We start from the raw sequence: 18,765 nt of genomic DNA, 5'->3' as shown, positions 1-18,765 counted from the left end.
AATATCCTATGGACGTTTGGCCCGTTTGTTAAAAAAAGTGGAAGAGGGTAAGGAACCTGGTGAAGATTTAAGGGGCAAAGGACCACCTTCTAATAAAATTTCAGAAGCCTTGAAAGAAACAGTTAGAGAACACATCCGAAAATTTCCAACTTACGTTAGCTATTACACTAGACACAACAACCCAAATATAAAATATTTGAGTGCAGACTTAGACATAAAAAAAATGTACGAACTGTTTGTTTTAGAGTGTAAAGACAGGCAGGCAACAAGTAACAGTAAAAGAACATGTATATATCCAACTATGGGTTAATTTATCTTTTATTGCTCCTAAGAAGGATACGTGTCAAACGTGTGATGCCATGAAAATAAAGATTGATGCATCTGAAATGACGAAGCAAAAAAGCAACTTCAAGCACATCATGAATTGTATTTACGCAAAGCAGACAAAGCACGTGAAATGTTGAAGAAGGCCACCGATGATTGCAAGAATGATAACAATATCTTAGCTTTTACATTTGATCTTGAAAAGGCACTGGGCTCTTCTAAGTTATCCACTTCAGTTGCCTATTACAAGAGAAATATGTACGCATATAATCTTGATTGTCACAATTTACATAATGGGGAGAGCCACATGTATGTATGGGATGAGACCGAAGGCAAAAAAAGGAAGCCAAGAAATTGCAGCCTGTCTTGTGAGGCACATCAAACAATTTGGCAATGGAAAAGATCACTGCATCATGTTTAGTGACTCGTGTACAGGACAAAATCGGAACTCGAAACTGACACTTCTGAAGCTACTACACAGTACAGATAACTCCATCAAGACTCTAGACCACCTATTTATGGTAAGTGATCATTCTTTTTTGCCGAATGATCGCGATTTTGCTATTATTGAATACTCATCAAAGCCCAAGATGACTTTCACTGCAGCAGATTGGTATGAAACAATAAAAGGTGCCAAGAAGAAACATCCATTTCATGTACATAAAATGGATAGGACATATTTTCTATCCACTGAGCCATTATGAAACCATGTAGTCAAAAAGAAAATTAGCACCCAAAACGACAATGTCAACTGGTTAAATTTTCAATGGATCAGGCTTACAAAAAACATTCCTTATGTTACCCTATATAAAGAAACTTTAAATGAAATTGAAGGATTCGGAACTATCAACATTGAACCATCTCTTTCATATCGTAGAGGTAGACCCCCAAAAAGTGAGAGAGGTGGAACAGCCAATATTATACATGGAATCAATTCCTGTATCAGTTGCAAAGAAACAGGATATGCTGAGTCTACTTCGGTACATTCCACCAATCTACCACAGTGTTTTCCGCAATTTGGTTCCTGCTGGTGCAAGACAAGATGAAGCAATACCAGATGATGATTAAGCAGAAGAACAAGAGGGTGAGAGGAATTGAACATTCTTCATGGTTTAACTTTAACTTTTTTTAACATGGTTTAAAAAAGACTGAAAGCCAAGTTTTTATGTATTTATACCTGTTTCTGGCTAAAAAATTAATAAAACATTTATGTAGACTAAAAATGTATTATATTTTGAATGTAAAACCATCCTTATTTGAGTTTTTTAATACAAGTTTCATTTTTCATAAGCTGAAATGCAAAACTCTTTCTCCCGTGAAATTAAGAGAAAGTGACTTATATCACTTTACCTCTGAACAGCTCATATTATTATTATGGAGTTTATTCTCATAGGGCCCTCCATATATTATTTCCTACCATATTTCCAACTCTCTCTGTCTGAATCCGATTGTGTTTGAGTTCATTTGATTGAGTTCCATTACTTTTGAGCTTCATTAGTTTATTTAGTTTTGTTCTGTATTAATTTCATCGATTAGAATTCACAAACATGCAAAGCACACACGGCATTACTCTGCTGCAGCCCCATTCGATTCCACATGCGTATTCTATTCTTAAAGAGAGTCCAGGCTGCAACTGGACTCTCTTTAAGGAGTAATGCTGCAACACCATGCAGATAAATGAAATTTCTCAACCATTCAAGTTATTTATATTTTTCTTTTCAGGACAAGGCTTAGCGTTTGTAGCTTACCCCGAAGCTATTGCGCGATTGTGGGTTCCTCAACTATGGTCCGTTCTATTCTTCTTTATGTTGTTTCTGCTGGCCATCGACAGCGAGGTGAGAATAAACAGCGGTGGACTTCGTTTCAAAGATTAACATTTTTTCACAATTTAAAAATCTTTGCATTCTGGCTTCTTCCATATAATATTTGTGACTTTTCTACTTGCAGTTCTCTTATCTGGAAGCCATATTTACTGCTATTTACGATGGATTTCCCCATTTGCGCAACCGCAAAGTTCTGGTTACTTTTTGCGTCTGTACTGTATGTTTTCTGCTTGGACTACCGTGCGTCACGAGGGTATGTAGAATGATGAATAGTTAAGTGGATTAGTGTAGCTCTTAAAGATGTTAATATGTGTGAACGACTTTGGACATATTAACAGTGATTTTTAGGAAAAATGTGTTTAGTTATTGTTATAAGTCTTTCGGCGATAATGATTATAAACAATTTCATTAAAATCCTTTTCTTTTATTTTTAACCTCCCTTAAAACCCTCTGACCAGTATTCAACCCAAACACTGACAAGCCATGTTCTCTGAGGAATTTTGGCTTTCAATTCCACGTCGAAACTGTATTTCATTTTGGAGATGATGGATACGGTAGATTTTATCTGCTTTGCAATACTGATTGAGAAGAGTGTCTGTGGTAATACCAGTGCCATTTAAAGAAAAATCAAAATTTCTCACTGACACCTTCACACGTTTTTCAGGCACAAAGGATAAACGAATAAACACAAAGCCTAAAAAAATCAAAAAACATTTTGTTTTCGAAAATCAAAGGCCTAAAAAAAACCAAAAACAAGATGTCGCATTTAATTCTCGCTGATTTCCCTTTAGACCTTAGAATATGTTAACGGAACTCTAAAAAACATGTGGAGTCAAAAATAAATAATAAAATAATTAAAAATGATATTAATCTCTGCCTTCAGTTTCATCTTGGGGATACCTTCCTCCATCAAAAACAACTTTTCTGCATAGAGCTGTTGTTATAGTAAGGTTTTAAGAGCATCAGCGACTAAGATAACGTTGATCCGAGTATTTTTTCGCAAATTCCATGTATTCTGTGGTTGATTTTCTGTTTTTATGGATGAAAAACTCAAGTTTCCAGGGAAAGAAACTATGATGTCTTCGCCTGAGACCGACTAACTCGGCCACTGTGAAAAAGGCCCATAAAAATTCCTCACGTCATTGACAGGATCGAACTCACATCTTTTCCCTCCGGTGTGGGGAGGACGCCCATTCTATCAACTGTGGTACTCAATGAGGGCTCTTCATAAAGTCTCAGGATGCAGACTAGGCCGTTATGCACGAGTCGATTTAAATTGCTAATATCACTGGATACAAATAGCATCGGCAGAGATGTATCTGTTATTTGTCTATAACTTTTCGAATCTCGAAACAGCCACCATGACATCTGTTTAGAGATTCGTTTCGCATCAGATCTATATTACTGCTATTTTAAAATCAATAAATAAAATCAGCGTCCCAGATGCCCTGCTCATGAACTTTTATTGTAAGAGCACTTACTCCACTAATTTTAAGCATTATACAATTTAAAAATAATAAGATTAAGGTAATTCTATAAAATATTTTAGTGAAATGTACTCATTGCCTATTTCGATAAATTGTGAATAATTAAGAACTCGTCACCTTCACAACATACAAGTTGTGAAGAAAGAACTGCTCTGCTGGTACAGAGTGGGAGGAACTTTCATAAATCACTTCCTCGCTATGTTTTAGGGAGGACAGTACGTTCTTAATCTGATGGACGCCTATGGAGGAGGTTATGCTGGATTATTTGTCGCTACATCGGAGCTGATATTCCTCATGTGGGGATATGGTAAGTGTAGCATCCTGAATGCAACCATTGCGAACTGTAAATCAATTTCTCTTGTGACTGTCATTCTTTGCTTTTGGTCTCAAGTCAACTTTCCTTCCATTTTCAGGAGTTAACAGGTTCTGTGACGATATGGAGCTAATGCTTGGCTTCAGACCAGGCCTGTACTGGAGAGTTTGTTGGCAAATAATATCACCATGCGTAATGTTGGTAAGTATAAGCTTCTTGCTAGTAAATGACGTTTTGTTATACTTCTAGGTTAGTTGGTTGAGTATTTCTGAGTCTAAAGCAGATTCCATCGTTGAATATTTATAAGCATTGAGAAACTGATTGAAGATAATAGATCTTTTGTAGGATCTTTTGATGTTGAGCTGGAAATGAGTGGGCAGAACTTATTTACTTTTTCATTATGATTAAAAATATAGCTTTGTTATTATAGAAAGGATAAATTTGAAGAGAAAAGTTGACTTAGGATAACTTTACTGCATTATCGCTGCACTTCTTTCTATGATCCCATGAGGTAGGGGATTTTTCTAACCCTCGGCTGAAACTGACTAACTGGGCCATGTCGTGAAATAAAACCCATAAAAATTCTTTTTCACTGATTGAATTCAACCTCAAGTCTCTTTTACACAATGTGGGAAGATGGTGATTATAAAAATTTATAACCACTGTGGTATCTGCGAGGGCCACAGGATTTTGCGTCACTGTATTAATTGATACTGGCAAAAAAGGTGCCCATCCTCCTGACAGTAAAAAGTAAATTTCCTGTGCAAATAAAAATAATATAAGATAGTAATAAATGTAGTATAACGACCTGTGTGAGAAAAACTAGAGGTTAAAATTTACATCGATGTATGATTATTAGTAAGTAATGCATTCGCGGTTGCGATATCACATCACTTGAATATATTGTACGTAAATACAAATAATAAATAAGTACAAAATACAAATATGAAAAGTTAAGGCTAATTATTACAAGAATACATAGAAACTGAAGCAGCGAAAACGAGCAATGATAACATGATAGAATGGCGAATCTGTAGCACGGCATCCAGTTATTGTTTAAAACAGAATCCATGAAGTCTGGATCAACTTCACAAACTGTCTTTAAGTAAATAAAAAAATCCACGGTGCATGAAATAAATAACACGCTAAGTTTGCTTATAATACAAATATGGATAGGATGGTGGATAGGATGGATAAATTGAGGTTTAATACTGATAACACTGAAAACAATGAACTTTTTTCCAATAGAAATCTATTAATCACAGCGTAATCTTTAATCTAGATTTTGAAATGTGTGGCCCGTTTCTTCTATGCAACAAAACCGTATGGTTTTCTTGCACTATATGACTAATATTAGAACTCACAGTCGCAAAATATTTCATATTTTGGTTTTCACGTATTTCTAATTGGTCTGTCTATTCATGTTATTTGGATTGCTGATTGAGAAGTTCTGGAATGAGGAGGTTTCTAGATATCGATGCAATGGTCAGTTTTCCGCAGTTCCTGGACTATTGATCTGCTCGCTGTATGTCCGACGAATACGTAAAGGGAACCTCCGGGAGAAGTCAATCATTTGGAGTGATTGACTTTTTTACATATTAGTAAACTTGTGCTCTTATAGTTTTTGGTGACATTTGCAGTTGAAAGTGCTTTTAGAATGTACGTCATTGGGTTAATTCGCTTGATGACTTACGTGTGCGGTGATTATGAATTAAATATCATAGACATCCATAATGCCCCTATTAAAAAAAGCACACGAACTTTATTTTGGTGATGGGGACAAGAAATGTGCTTCTCATATATGCTCCATCAATTGGGCTTCGATTGCTCTTTTTGCATAACCCAAGTTGAAGGACGGAAAGTGAAAAAGAAAAAATTGAGTAACCGAATATCCCGATGACATTAGACCAGTTGGACATTGGCAAATTACCTCTTCCTCAAAAAACCTGGTCATCATTAGAAGAGAACAATACAGATAACCAAATGGAAACAATCCAAAAGAGCTCTGAATCAGAATACAAAATTCTTAAACCCAAACAAGCCTCATCTTTTGAGCGATTGAACGATTTCGTGCCCGATTTAAATCTATGGCACTTTTGGTATCTAGCTTAAGGAATGAAATTTGTTGCAAAAAAAGAAAAGGCACAATTATATCTATATTTCGAAAACAACAACAACAACGAAAACTTTCTTCAAGTTTTGCTATTCACTTCACTATTCTAATAATGCCCCTGGAAGAGAACAAACCAGAAGAATTGAGATTTCACGTGATTTCTCTGAAATTAAATCTAAAAGCAGTTCTACTGCACAGTGAAAACATCTCATCTATACAAACCGGTCGTGCTATTTAAAATAATCCCATAAGAACATGCAATTTCTCTTAAGAAAAATATAGTACAGTAAATCTACGAAGATGTCAATATTGTTGCTTTTTATGAGTGGGACTGTCGAGCTAAAATCATTCCATACGAAACTAAGATTTTGCTTCCTCGCATAAATTTTGAAACTGGAGAGAAAACTGCAATCTATGAGCCCCTAGTTAATCAAACAGATATATTTTTACGTAGAGTTAGGTCTAATGAAGAATTCCCTAAATGCTATAAACAGGAATGCAGAGGGCTTTCAATATTTAAAACTAGTTCTTATGCTTTAGCGAGTCCAAAATCAAAGGTCGATCTGCAGACTACAGTTACTGAAAGATAAGCATTTTAAAAGAATGTTAAATTCTTCGTAACTGAAAGGTTGAAAATTCTTCAAGAAAGACTGTGAACATATTTGGGACAAAAACAGAGCAGACAATATAAAATGTTTATGGAGATTTATTACAAGCCTACCAAAATTTCGGCTCCAATGTCTCTACTCACCACTCTCATTTATACTTTATTTCAAGATAAACTTGGACACAATCATCACGAACACGGTGAACGTTTTCATCAGGATATCGCTACTATGGACAAATATTAACAAGGAAGGCAGAAACCCAGTATTGGGGCAGACTATTTCTGGACATTGATCAGAAAATCTACTGATCATTACAAAACAAAAAGCAAACTAAAAAAATTGACTATATTTTTTACGCTGTTTATTTTAATAAGCATAAGTTGCATTCCTCTCTGAATCTATGGTGCTAAGCAATAACTAACTTGGATTCGGCTCATCAGAATCATGAATATACCATATTTCGGGTGAAAAAAATTCAAAAACTTGGTCTTTTTTCCTTATCAGCTACTTTGAATTTTGTGCTTCCAAAGTGGTGTACTATTCAGTGTAATGAAAGTACTGCATTTGGGTATAATCCCAGAATAATACACCATTTGGGAAGCACAAAACTCAAAGTAGTTGATAAGGAAAAAGAACAAGGGAATAACGAACATTTCGTAATGAGTTCTGGTTACTAGAAGGGACAGGCAAATGAATGGATAATTATAATTTTATGTTTTGGGTTATAATGGCGCTTTTTAGAGATTATTCTTTCTGTTGTCTTTTTTCTATATGGGCCTACTATTTTAAAATTTATTGGCTATTTTCTGTCTGATTGATGTCATCAAAAGTATTTGTCGTATGTTTTTGGCTGATGTGTAAGCTTGCTTCCTTGCATTGTTTTGTCAGTACCCATGCTAGATGCCCCTCAGTTAGAATCACCTAAAAAACAGGAATGTGAAGTCTTGTTGATACTAAATTTTTGTATTCATAAATGCAGATCTCGTCCTTTTTCTTAAGAATACAGAGTTCACTTTCTCTAAGGGACAGTATTTTATGGGACCTTCGAAACTACCTAATCAATATTCGATGATTATGCCATGTTTCAGTGTTATGGGATATACTTAGCATTCTGCTGAATCATTCCAAACTCGGTTACCTTATTTCTTGCTTGCATCACAGAAAAAACGCAATGTCATATTGTCTATTTGCTCATCAGAACATCCACAGTAGACAGAGTGAATTAAAGCTGTTTTTCTGAGAATAAGAACAGTTTATAATGTAGTTAAAACATTTGTATTCTAAAATTTAATTAAATTTATGTAAATGAATAAAACGTTCTAAATCTTAAGGCTGCCTTTAAAATTATTCTTGAAGCGTACATTGAAATTTAGAAGCATAATTTCTTTTCTTGTTGTTGCTGTTGTAAGGAACGTGTCCCTTCTAGTAACAAGAAAAGAAAAGAAAGGCTTTTCTGTTAGCTACTTAAAATGCTTGCAATCTAAATTAATTTCGCTTGAGAATAGTCTCAAATAATAGTAGTCTTGATTTTTAATTTATTAATATAATTATAGTAGTAGTCAATTAAAACAAACTTCCTTTTGCTCAATCAATATCTTGGTTGTATAACATTCTGCAAGTAATTTTTCCTTTCACAAAGAAACATCCACGGGATTGATCGAGAGACAATTTTCCAATCCGGCTATGTTATTAGGTGGATATCGCATTTAAAGAATTTTTTAAGAGTTTTTTTAGAGATATAGTGTTAGCAGTTATTCACCACTGATATTCTTTTTGCAGTTCCTTCTCATCTACAGTCTGACGGTTCACGAAATCATTAAATATAATGGAAAACCGTATCCGTTTTGGGCTGACGTTGTAGGTTGGCTGTTGATGATGGCCTCAGTTGCACAAATCCCCATCTGGGCAGGAATCGTGATCATCAAGAACAGAAAGGTACTCAATGAGCTTAACCTACGATAATAAATTAATTTTGTAATTTCTCATATTTTGTCTAATTTACTTGCAGATGTTCACTGTATAATTGTATTACTTTGTTAATTACTTCTAAGTCGTTTATCTTTAATTATGCTTAAAGAAATTGCTAGAAATTGTTTAGTTGGAGTTGGCAGTAAATTAGCTGTTGAATCTGTATACAGATTTCGTTATTAGTTAACGGAATATGTTTATGGTCTTTTGAAACAGTGAAAAATTTTGGTTGACATCAGCCCACCGCGGGCACACCCATTCTTTCATAAATAATTTTGTGGTGGCGGGATTTATGGGATATAATTAACTGTTTACTCAGTAGCAAAGGCTCCAGCATGATTTGATGTTATTGGTGCTCTTCTACAGGGTGACGCACACTCAGATCGCGATTTATAACCACCGATATCAGTTTATCAGAAGGATATGCACATGCGCTCAATTCCTCAGTTACTTATGTGCATAATTTCAGTTCGGTTACAAAGGGTATGCGTAAAACTCGATAACACCTTAACTTTTGTCTACGAGTATATATGACTAGATAATTTTAATACTGTTTTCAATGTTGCCAACTTCAAATTACTATTAGTTTTCCAGACGACAGACAGATGTTATTTCATCAATTATTTTTATTCTTTATTAGAATCTCCGAAACGTAATCACGCCTTTAGAAGAATGGGGTCCATGTGAACCAGAAGCAAGACTAAAATATAAGACCAAATCATCTCCTGTATCATCAGCCGCAGAAGAAAATGCATTCCACATAGAGATTATCAACAAGGATCCATATTCCAGCACACTGGTGCTAATGACGTATAATTCAACCAATCCTTACTCTTGATTAATTTCTGATATAAAGTTTAGTTGGTGTTATTAAAATACTCATTTTAATATCCCCAATAAACCATATCATTATTTTCACTGTGTGGCCTCATCCTTCAATAAAACAAACGAGAATGTTTTAACTTGACCGCTTACAAAAGAACTCTAGTGGAGGAGTGGTTACATAAAAGGAATCATCCAACTAAGTATACTAATCAATAATACACGAACGTGTAATAGCTTCTGCTATTGCTAGAGAGCACCTCTAAAATTCCAAAGTGGCATCTTCTCGTGTGTAAGTGACATATGCGCAAGTTCTTTACCAACCCATCGAGCTATAATATATATGTATAATGAGTGGCCAGTTTATTAGGTACACCCTATTAGGTACAACCTAGCGAGTAAGTTCACCTCCAGAACAGCCTGGATTCGTTATGGCAATGACTTGAAGTGTCGGACGTTTACCAAAGGCATTATGTTAACTTAATATCTGTTAACCTGATGCCTTAATGTAAATTGTTGCATATTTACATCCGAAGAGCTCATTCCGTCTCATCCCACAGGTTTTCTACAATTTCCAGATAATCTGAATCATCCAATGTTGTTAAACTGGTATCAAAAGGGACTACAAATGTGCACTATGGAAACAACCTGTCTGTATTATTAACTCCTCGCAAGATTGGTCCAGGAAGCATGCTGTTTTTACCGTATTCTGGTTCTCTGATCAGCGTGAAACAGCAAAAACAGCGATTCGTCAGACAATTTTACAGCCCTCCATTATTGGCGTTCCTGAGCTCATTTCAACTGCATCTTGTTTTTTTGCTGAGAAAGAGTGCCACTCGTTTTTGTCGTAGGCTGCAGTACCCATCCGTGACAAGATACGAGTTATGCGTCAATAAAACAGCTTAACAGGTACACGTGCGTGTCGCTTATTGTATTTTACTTCCATTCCTCCGCAAAAAATAAAATAACTGTTCTTCGTGGAAGCAACATTTGTTAATGTATAACCAGAGTACTAATTCTTAACATTTATAAAATTCTCAAATATCGACTGTATACAGCCGATATTTGAGAATTTTATAAATATTGTAATAATGTGACCCCTCACGGAAAATAGGCGTGAAGGGTCGAAGGGTTTTACATTTAAGTAGTTGAATTGAGACTAAAAGGCTCACATCTTGAGTCCGGTGTAATACTGAGGCTTCTAGTGTAAATTTGCCAAATTTTGCGCGTAAAGTTGATGAGTAAAAGCTAAGTATTAACTTGTGTTACCACAATTTCCAGAGATGCAAACTTTTGGATAGTTCTATTAACTCTTTTGGGATGGAGAAATTTTTCTTACGTAGTAGAGTATTAGCTGTTTACTGCAGTAAATAGGCTAAATAATTTGTAAATAAATAAATATTAATAGTAACTAGCGCACGCTTTTCTACGTAAAATGTAGAGGTATGACGGAGCAAGTCAAATCTTTTCTGCGTAAAGGAAACACCTGTCAAAACGCACTGATCGATATCTAATCAGGAAATGACCTATGTAATTATTTACCTGTGCATTTGTAGTGTCGTAATTTCCCCATCTACTTGTACCACGTGACCCGCATTCCTCTTCTCTCATTGGCTACCCCCACGTGGCATTCTCAAGGTGGAATAAATATCACTATGTAATTATTTACCTGCGTTTACATAGGTCACTTAGGAAAAGGCCTTTTGCTTCGGGTTCCATAATGCACAAGGAATATTGTTGCATTCGAAAGAGCAGGACTAAAATATTTACAAACTATACAAATATTTAAAATATTTACAAAATACTAAACTATTTACAAATATACAAACTACATCGGGTTCCTTCATCAGCTGACATTACAATGTAACACAAATTACAAAACGAGACTCGTATAGGATAAGGATAAGTATCACAAGTTCACTGGAAAAATTAGATGGAAAAGACGAAATTTTAATATAAAATGCCTGAAAAAATTGGAGAGCATTTGTAAAAATAGATACATGGGTGGTAGAGGCTGATAGTTTGGGGAAATTCAAAGGTCAGCTGGATAATTACCTATGGGAGGAGGAAACGCATAGGTTATCTATTTCATTTTCTCTTATTAATTATTTTAAATTTTTTTTATTATTGTTATTTTATTTTTTATTTATTTATTTTTATTTATTTACTTTTTTGGCTGGTGCAGCGTAAGCCATAGGCTTCATTGCACTATGTGGCCATTGCTAATACTAATACTAGACAAATCCAACAGAACGGGCAAAATAGGTTATGGGAGCTGCCGACTCAGCAGAGTCCCATTGCTAACACCACGACACAGGACTCTACGCCTCAAATAGGCGAAAGAACATCGGCACTGTACCTTGGATGATTGGGGACGGCTCGCCTGGTCCGATGATTCCTGTTTCCAGTTATTTCGAGCTAACGGGAGGGTGAGTATGGCCGAAACCGCACGAAACTATGCACCCGTAATTTCAACAAGATACTGTTCAGGCAGGTGGACGGTCGATAATGGTCTGGGGCGTGTTCAACTGCCACATGTTGGGTCCTCTGGTACGTCTAGACGCATCTCCGAACAGTCTAGGTTACGTGTCCATCCTTGCAGACCATCTGCATCCGTTCATGGTCATCGTGCACCCACAGGACAATGCGCCTCTCCACAGAACCGTGGTGACTAGGACATGGTTCGAAGAGCATTCCGCAGATTTTATTACCATGGAATAGCCTTCCCGTTCACCGATCATGAACCCTGTGAAGCATCTTTGGGATGCTGTGGAAAGGTCCGTTCGAGGTTTAAATCCTCCATCCAGGACTGCGACGGAATTATGGTGTGGACAGAGGTGGCAGAAAGCCGGATGGAAATACTCATGGAACGCTTTCGTGAACTAGTGGAGTCAATGTCTCACCGTGTTACTACTCTTATCCTGGCGAAAGGTGGGCCTACCCGTTACTAGGCAGGTATCTCATGATTTGCGTCTACTCAGCGTATATTGGAGGGAAAAGAACAATCTGCCTTTCTCCACATGACTAACTATAGTTCTAGTGAGAAGCTTTTTTGCATAGTTTCTCCAAGGGAAAGTGAGTCAGCACGATTTTCCCCCTCCCTACCAAGACAAACACCATCACCGGGCACATCTTTCCCCTTCAGTTCCTGTTTTCTATAGCTTACGGAGTGGTCCAGGTACTTTACTCAAGGTTCGAGCCAAGGAAAGCTGACCCTCCTGCCTCCGTCTAAATGTCCCTGATTGCGCCCACTTTTAACGAATCGGCGAAATTCTCAATTCATGCGCTCTTCACATTTTGCGACACTCGAATTAAGACCTTCTCTCCAGGAGAACAGACTTCAGCACCGCCAGGATTCTTCTTGAACTCTCATAAACAACATTAGAGCCTGCTGTGAACGTTGCCTGATTTTCACAGGTAAGTAAGGTTTACACTGTACAGCATCCTCTGCTGGATTCTCATTTTCAAATGTGTACACGAGTAAATTTTCATACAACAACACTGAATTTTTGTCCACCATGCCAAAAGTATCTGCAGTTCTAAATAAAGTTGATTTTTATTAAAAGAGTATCTCAGAGTCCACATTTGGCTTGAATTGCAACACTGATTTCTCGTCGACACTACCACTTCATAATTATAATTACAGCCAGTTTGAAATATGGCTTCATTTCGTAGTCAATGCATTCATATAAGAAATTTTGTCAATACCTCCTTCTGCTGATCCAACTTTTCGGCTCATCCAAAACAGACCAATCATTAAACTTCATTTCCCCAAAAATCAGTTCAGAAGTGTGGCTTTGAGGGAGAGATAACTGTCGTCCTATAGCTTGAAATTCTAGATTCCAAATGGAAGCGCGTAGCACCCATGGCGTTATCCACAGCGTTAATATATAAAGTGGTGAAGCATTGAGGATTTTTCAACTAACAAGGAAATCACCACTAATATAATAATAATAATAAACTATGTATAAATATAGTGCAAATGCATCAAAAATACATAGCTATATCTGAATAAATCAGAATATTGGTAAAACGGCATCGTTTTAAGTTATATCTCATATTGTGAATACCTTCACAACGAGTTGCCATGATATTGCACTACTTCGAATAAGTGCAATATAATTGCATCACTCGGGTACCTACCCACCCACCGAAGAAGAGCCAAATAGCTCTGAAACGGTGCCGTCTGGGTGGTGGTATCCATCTGAGAATAAGTAACATTAGTCTTCTCCTTAGGTGAAGCGTTACTTATTCGAAGTAGTGCAATATCATGGCAACTCGTTGTGAAGGTATTCACAATATGAGATATAACTTAAAACGATGCCGTTTTACCAATATTCTGATTTATTCAGATATAGCTATGTATTTTTGATGCATTTGCACTATATTTATACATAGTCTAGACTCCTTCATAGCTTGAGGCTTATGCCCTAAACGCTTGAGTCTAAATACATGATACACCATCAGGCATCTCTCATATTGTGGAGTTATACTTCATAACTGTTTTGCCATCGTTGCATCACTCGGGTACCTACCCACCCACCGAAGAAGGGCCAAATAGCCCTGAAACGGTGCCGCTAGGGGGAGCTTGATGATGTCCGGAGTTTCCAAGAATAGGTAACAACAGCCTTCTCCACTGGGGAAGCGTTGCCTATTCGAGGAGTTTATGAGTTTTTGAGTGGTGTGAGTTGAAGGAGTTATTGTCCCTTTCATTCTTCTACACCGTTTCTTTTCCTCTTCCACTCCTACTATAACTTTCCCTCTACTTTTTGCTTTTCTAAGTCTAATAGGGACAAGTGGATATTCGAGTAGATATTCACATACATACATAAATAGCTCTGAAACGGTGCCGTCTGGGTGGTGGTATCCATCTGAGAATAAGTAACATTAGTCTTCTCCTTAGGTGAAGCATTACTTATTCGAAGTAGTGCAATATCATGGCAACTCGTTGTGAAGGTATTCACAATATGAGATATAACTTAAAACGATGCCGTTTTACCAATATTCTGATTTATTCAGATATAGCTATGTATTTTTGATGCATTTGCACTATATTTATACATAGTCTAGACTCCTTCATAGCTTGAGGCTTATGCCCTAAACGCTTGAGTAATAATAATAATAAAATTCTTTATTCATAGAAATGTAGATTCATAGAAATGTAGAAGAACACGATTCCCGCTACAAGTAACCAGAGGAATCTAACAGTTAACTGGACACTTTACATACAAAAGGTAGGTAGGTAGCAAATATATGGAATACATTTTAGAAAATCGTAGGCATTTTCCAGCCTACAATTTTCCAGATGTTGATGAAGTCGAGAACAGCGGAGTACAGATTAAGTCCCATTGTGAGCTTCCTCGCATATGCCAAGTACTGGGCTGGGGTGCTTCTGAGATTTCTGCAGGTTTGTGATTTTGACGTTGTATAGGGTAGGTGAGCGCAATTATTGGCCCACTTTAGGACCCAGAATTCTAGACTCCAGAGCGTCTTCACACTAGACATAGGAGCAGCTGACCAAACTTCAATACCATAACTGATGATAGAACTAAAGTAAGACGGGTTTCCAAAACGTAAGGTAACACATTTTTTCTCTGGATGATGTTTAATCATACGAAGTTGAAATCACACACCAAGAAATAAGTGAGCATGCACACGATAGGAGGGAGTAAATGATGAGAGCCTTGTCGATCAAATCGGCTCTGGGAGGGATTGTGCAAGGCTCAAGGGGTAGAATTTTTTTCAGCCTGGACTGTACTTGTTAACAGGAGAGATTGCTTCTACAGGGATGGGATACACTTAAATAGAAAGGGTGCAAGAATTTTTGCTGATGCTATCCAGGCAGTGTTAGGTGTGTCGGAAAACTGCTAGCTTGGGGGATACACGGACTAATAGATTAACAGTAGCCACTGACAGAGGTGAAAGTAATTCTTACACTGCTTCTATTGGAATGAGCAGAAGCCTGGAAAACAAGATGCAGGATATTTCAGAGACTGCTGGGAGTCATTGGGGTACACGCATGTATACTTGCGTGTACACCAATGCTAGGAGTTTGGTAAATAAATTTGATGAATTTGAGGTATTGTTCAAAACATCAAAGGCGGATATTGTTGAGATATCAGAGACGTGGTGTCCACAGATATGAGGAATACAGAACTGGAATTTGGGGAGTACAATGTGTACAGGAAGGATAGGAAGGGAGGAGGGGTTATGCTATTAGTTAAGAAACACATACAATCCAAGGAAGTGAAGCCAATCGACATCGCTGGACAGTGCAGTGTCGAGTCAGTTTGGTGTGACATGAGCATAGGGAAATCAAAATTGAGAGTAGGAGTGTGCTATAGGCCTAATGACTCTGATGAGTATAATAAGAAACTGTACAGGGAAATAGAGTGGGCCACTAAATCAGAGAGTCTTATAATGGGGGATTTTAATTTCTCAGATACTGACTGGAATTTGGGGGCTGGTCACTCACACACTAGCAAGGCTTTTGTGGATTTATTGGATGATTGTTTTCTGCAGCAGCATGTTCGGGAGGCAACTAGAGGGAGTAATACTTTTGATTTGATTATCAGTAGTGATTCTTCGTGCATTAAGAATCTGCAGATAAAGGAACCACTAGGTGGCAGTGATCACAGTGTGCTGAAGTGGAATTTACTCAAAGAGATAACTACCATCAGGGGTAAAGGGAAGGGTTATTGCTTTCGTAAAGGCGACTACGATGGTCTCAGACAGTATTTAAATTCTACACAGTGGGACCAACTGAAGATGTTACCAACAGCAAATTCAAAATGGGAAGCATTCAAAGAATTAATCTTGGAAGCTACTAGGCTTTACATACCGACTAAGAACTATTGTTCAAGGTTTAGGCCTAAATGGATATCAGATGAACTAATGAGACATGTGACAGAGAAGAAAAATGCATGTGATACATATAAATTAACACGTGACACAGAAGCCTATGCTAGTATGATAGATATAAGCTGGTCTGTAACCAAATTACAAAGGAGGTTCGGCAGGCGAAGGCAGATTACGAGAAATCTTTGGCAAGGGATGCAAAGAAAAACAGCAAAGAGTTCTTTACTTATGTAAACTCTAGAAGGAAGGGGATGAATCAGATTGGTCCAAACTAAATGAATATTTTGCATCGACATTCACACATGAGGAGTTATTTAGCGAGGGGAAAGCCAGAGGTGTATTCAACTCTAGCAGTAAGCTAGAGAATCTTGTAATAACTGAGAGTAAAGTGGAGGAGAAATTGTTGAAGATAAACACAAGAAAGGCACCTGGGGTGGATGGGATCTATTCAGTTATATTAAAGGCGGCAGCAAAGGAAGTAAGCAAACCCTTAGCCATAATTATGAGAGCTTCCTTGGATTCAGGAGAGTCACCCATAGCCTGGAGATGTGCAAATGTGACCCCAATTCACAAAGGAGGACAAAGACTGACACAAGTAATTATAGACCTATAAATTTAACTTCTGTTCCAGGAAAATTAATGAAGGCACTTGTTAAAGAAGCACTGCAGGATCATCTAGACAAAACTTCAGTTATAGCTCGGACACAGCATAGTTTTGTTAAGGGGAAGTCTTGCCTGACCAATTTGATTGGATACTATGATGCAGTCACAAAAGAACTGGATGCAGGGAATAACTTTGATGTTATATACTTGGATCTTAGAAAGGCTTTTGATACTGTTGCACATGGAAGACTGCTGCACAAATTGGAGCAGAGTGGCATTGGAGGCAAATTGCTGCTATGGATAAAAGGGTGGTTGAGCGGGAGAAGACAGAGAGTGGTAATCAATGGACACTGCTCAACGTGGACTAATGTTATTAGTGGAGTCCCTCAGGGTTCAGTGTTGGGTCCATTATTGTTTTCTGCATTTATAAATAATATTGATGATGGTATGTCAAGCTTAATGTCCAAGTTTGAAGACGATACAAAGGTTGGCAGGGTTGTTAAGGACACTACTGATGCTATGCTGCTGCAACAGGATCTGGAAGGGTTGAGCGGATGGGCTGAGAGGTGGCAAATGAAGTTGAACATTGACAAACGTAAAGTACTACATATGGGAAGCAGCAACCCCAGACCAACGTATCAACTCTGTGGTACTACACTGACAGTGTAGTACCATAGACAATGAAAAGGACCTTGGGGCAATTGTGCAGGCAGATATGAAGTTCTCTGATCAGTGCAGACGGGCTGCAAGAGTAGCTCTTGGTGACTTATCAATGATATACAGGAATTTTTCTAGCACGGATAAGGAGGTGATTATTCCCTTGTATAAGGTAATGCTCAGGCCACATCTTGACTACTGTATACAGGTCTGGAGGCCTCATTTCAAGAAGGATGCAGAGCTGCTGGAACGAGTACAGAGAAGGGCAACATGATTAGTGAATGGAACAAAGGGTTGCTCTTACGAAGAAAAGGCTTAAGTTTTGCAAATTACAGTGTCTGGAGACTAGGCACCAGCGAGGTGATCTGATAGAGGTGTATAAAGCCTTGAATGGTTTGAGCATGCTCAATGCTGATGGGATTCTTCCTCTTGCTCAGAATAATCACCTGAGAAGGCATAAATTCAAATTGAGGAAAGACAGATGTAGGATAGATGTGCGGAAATTTGCCTTTAGCCAGCGGGTAGTTGGTTGGTGGAACAGACTTCCATCCCTTGTAGTGGAAGTTGATAGCCCAAATAAATATAAGGCTCAGCTGGGCAGGTATTTCGAACGAACGGAGGGGTGAGGTGGAAGGTTTTTTTTTTTTTTTTTTTTTTTGGCTAATGCTGCATAAGCTTGTTTTCTTGCATCATATGCCTCTACTAATGCTAATGCTACTTCTCCACAAACTTTCCAGTTTTATTTATGCACTTTTCCCAACGATGGATCAGTTTACCAATACCAGTACTGAAGAAGTCCGTGCCCACACGCAGTAACCAAAATCGCACCGCCCGACGAACTTCCTCATCCGTGGTGAAATGCTTTCCTAAAAGGTGTTTTTCAGAAGGCCGAACAAATGGAAGTCTGGAGGTGCTAAGTCTGGGCTGTAGGGGATATGTGACAGAGTTTTCCAACGATTCAGGCGCAACCACTCACGAGTGGTCTAGGCATTGTGCGGAGTTGTGTTGTCGTGCAACAAAATCACGTTGTATGTCAGGAGTCCTGGTCGTTTGTGTCGAATGTTGGCTTTCACTTTTTTCCAACGTTGCATAGTAAAGCTGTGCATTGATTGTTCCTCTTTTCGGCAAAAAAAATCCACCAACAGAACGCCTTGGCGATCCCAGAACACTGTGGGCATGACTTTTCGGA

General features: G+C 37.7%; 1 protein-coding gene across 1 annotated transcript in view; it reads left to right on the top strand.

Moving 5' to 3' along the window:
- LOC150081019 (sodium- and chloride-dependent glycine transporter 1-like) overlaps nucleotides 1–9,474 on the top strand; it is a 50,733-nt gene extending 41,259 nt beyond the window's left edge. The window contains exons 10-15 of the mRNA XM_090380892.1: nucleotides 2,047–2,159; nucleotides 2,272–2,400; nucleotides 3,842–3,941; nucleotides 4,048–4,148; nucleotides 8,448–8,603; nucleotides 9,277–9,474. Coding sequence (XP_090237018.1) covers nucleotides 2,047–2,159; nucleotides 2,272–2,400; nucleotides 3,842–3,941; nucleotides 4,048–4,148; nucleotides 8,448–8,603; nucleotides 9,277–9,474 — 797 coding nt within the window. The remainder of the gene's footprint in view (nucleotides 1–2,046; nucleotides 2,160–2,271; nucleotides 2,401–3,841; nucleotides 3,942–4,047; nucleotides 4,149–8,447; nucleotides 8,604–9,276) is intronic.
- The last annotated feature ends 9,291 nt before the right edge of the window (nucleotides 9,475–18,765 follow it).

The sequence above is a fragment of the Mastigoproctus giganteus genome, chromosome 9, assembly GCF_048544385.1.
Source record: "Mastigoproctus giganteus isolate SK-2022 chromosome 9, ASM4854438v1, whole genome shotgun sequence".
NCBI lineage: Eukaryota > Metazoa > Arthropoda > Arachnida > Uropygi > Thelyphonidae > Mastigoproctus > Mastigoproctus giganteus.
Note: the sequence above shows the minus strand (reverse complement) of the source record. Positions and strands in the feature narration are given on the sequence as shown.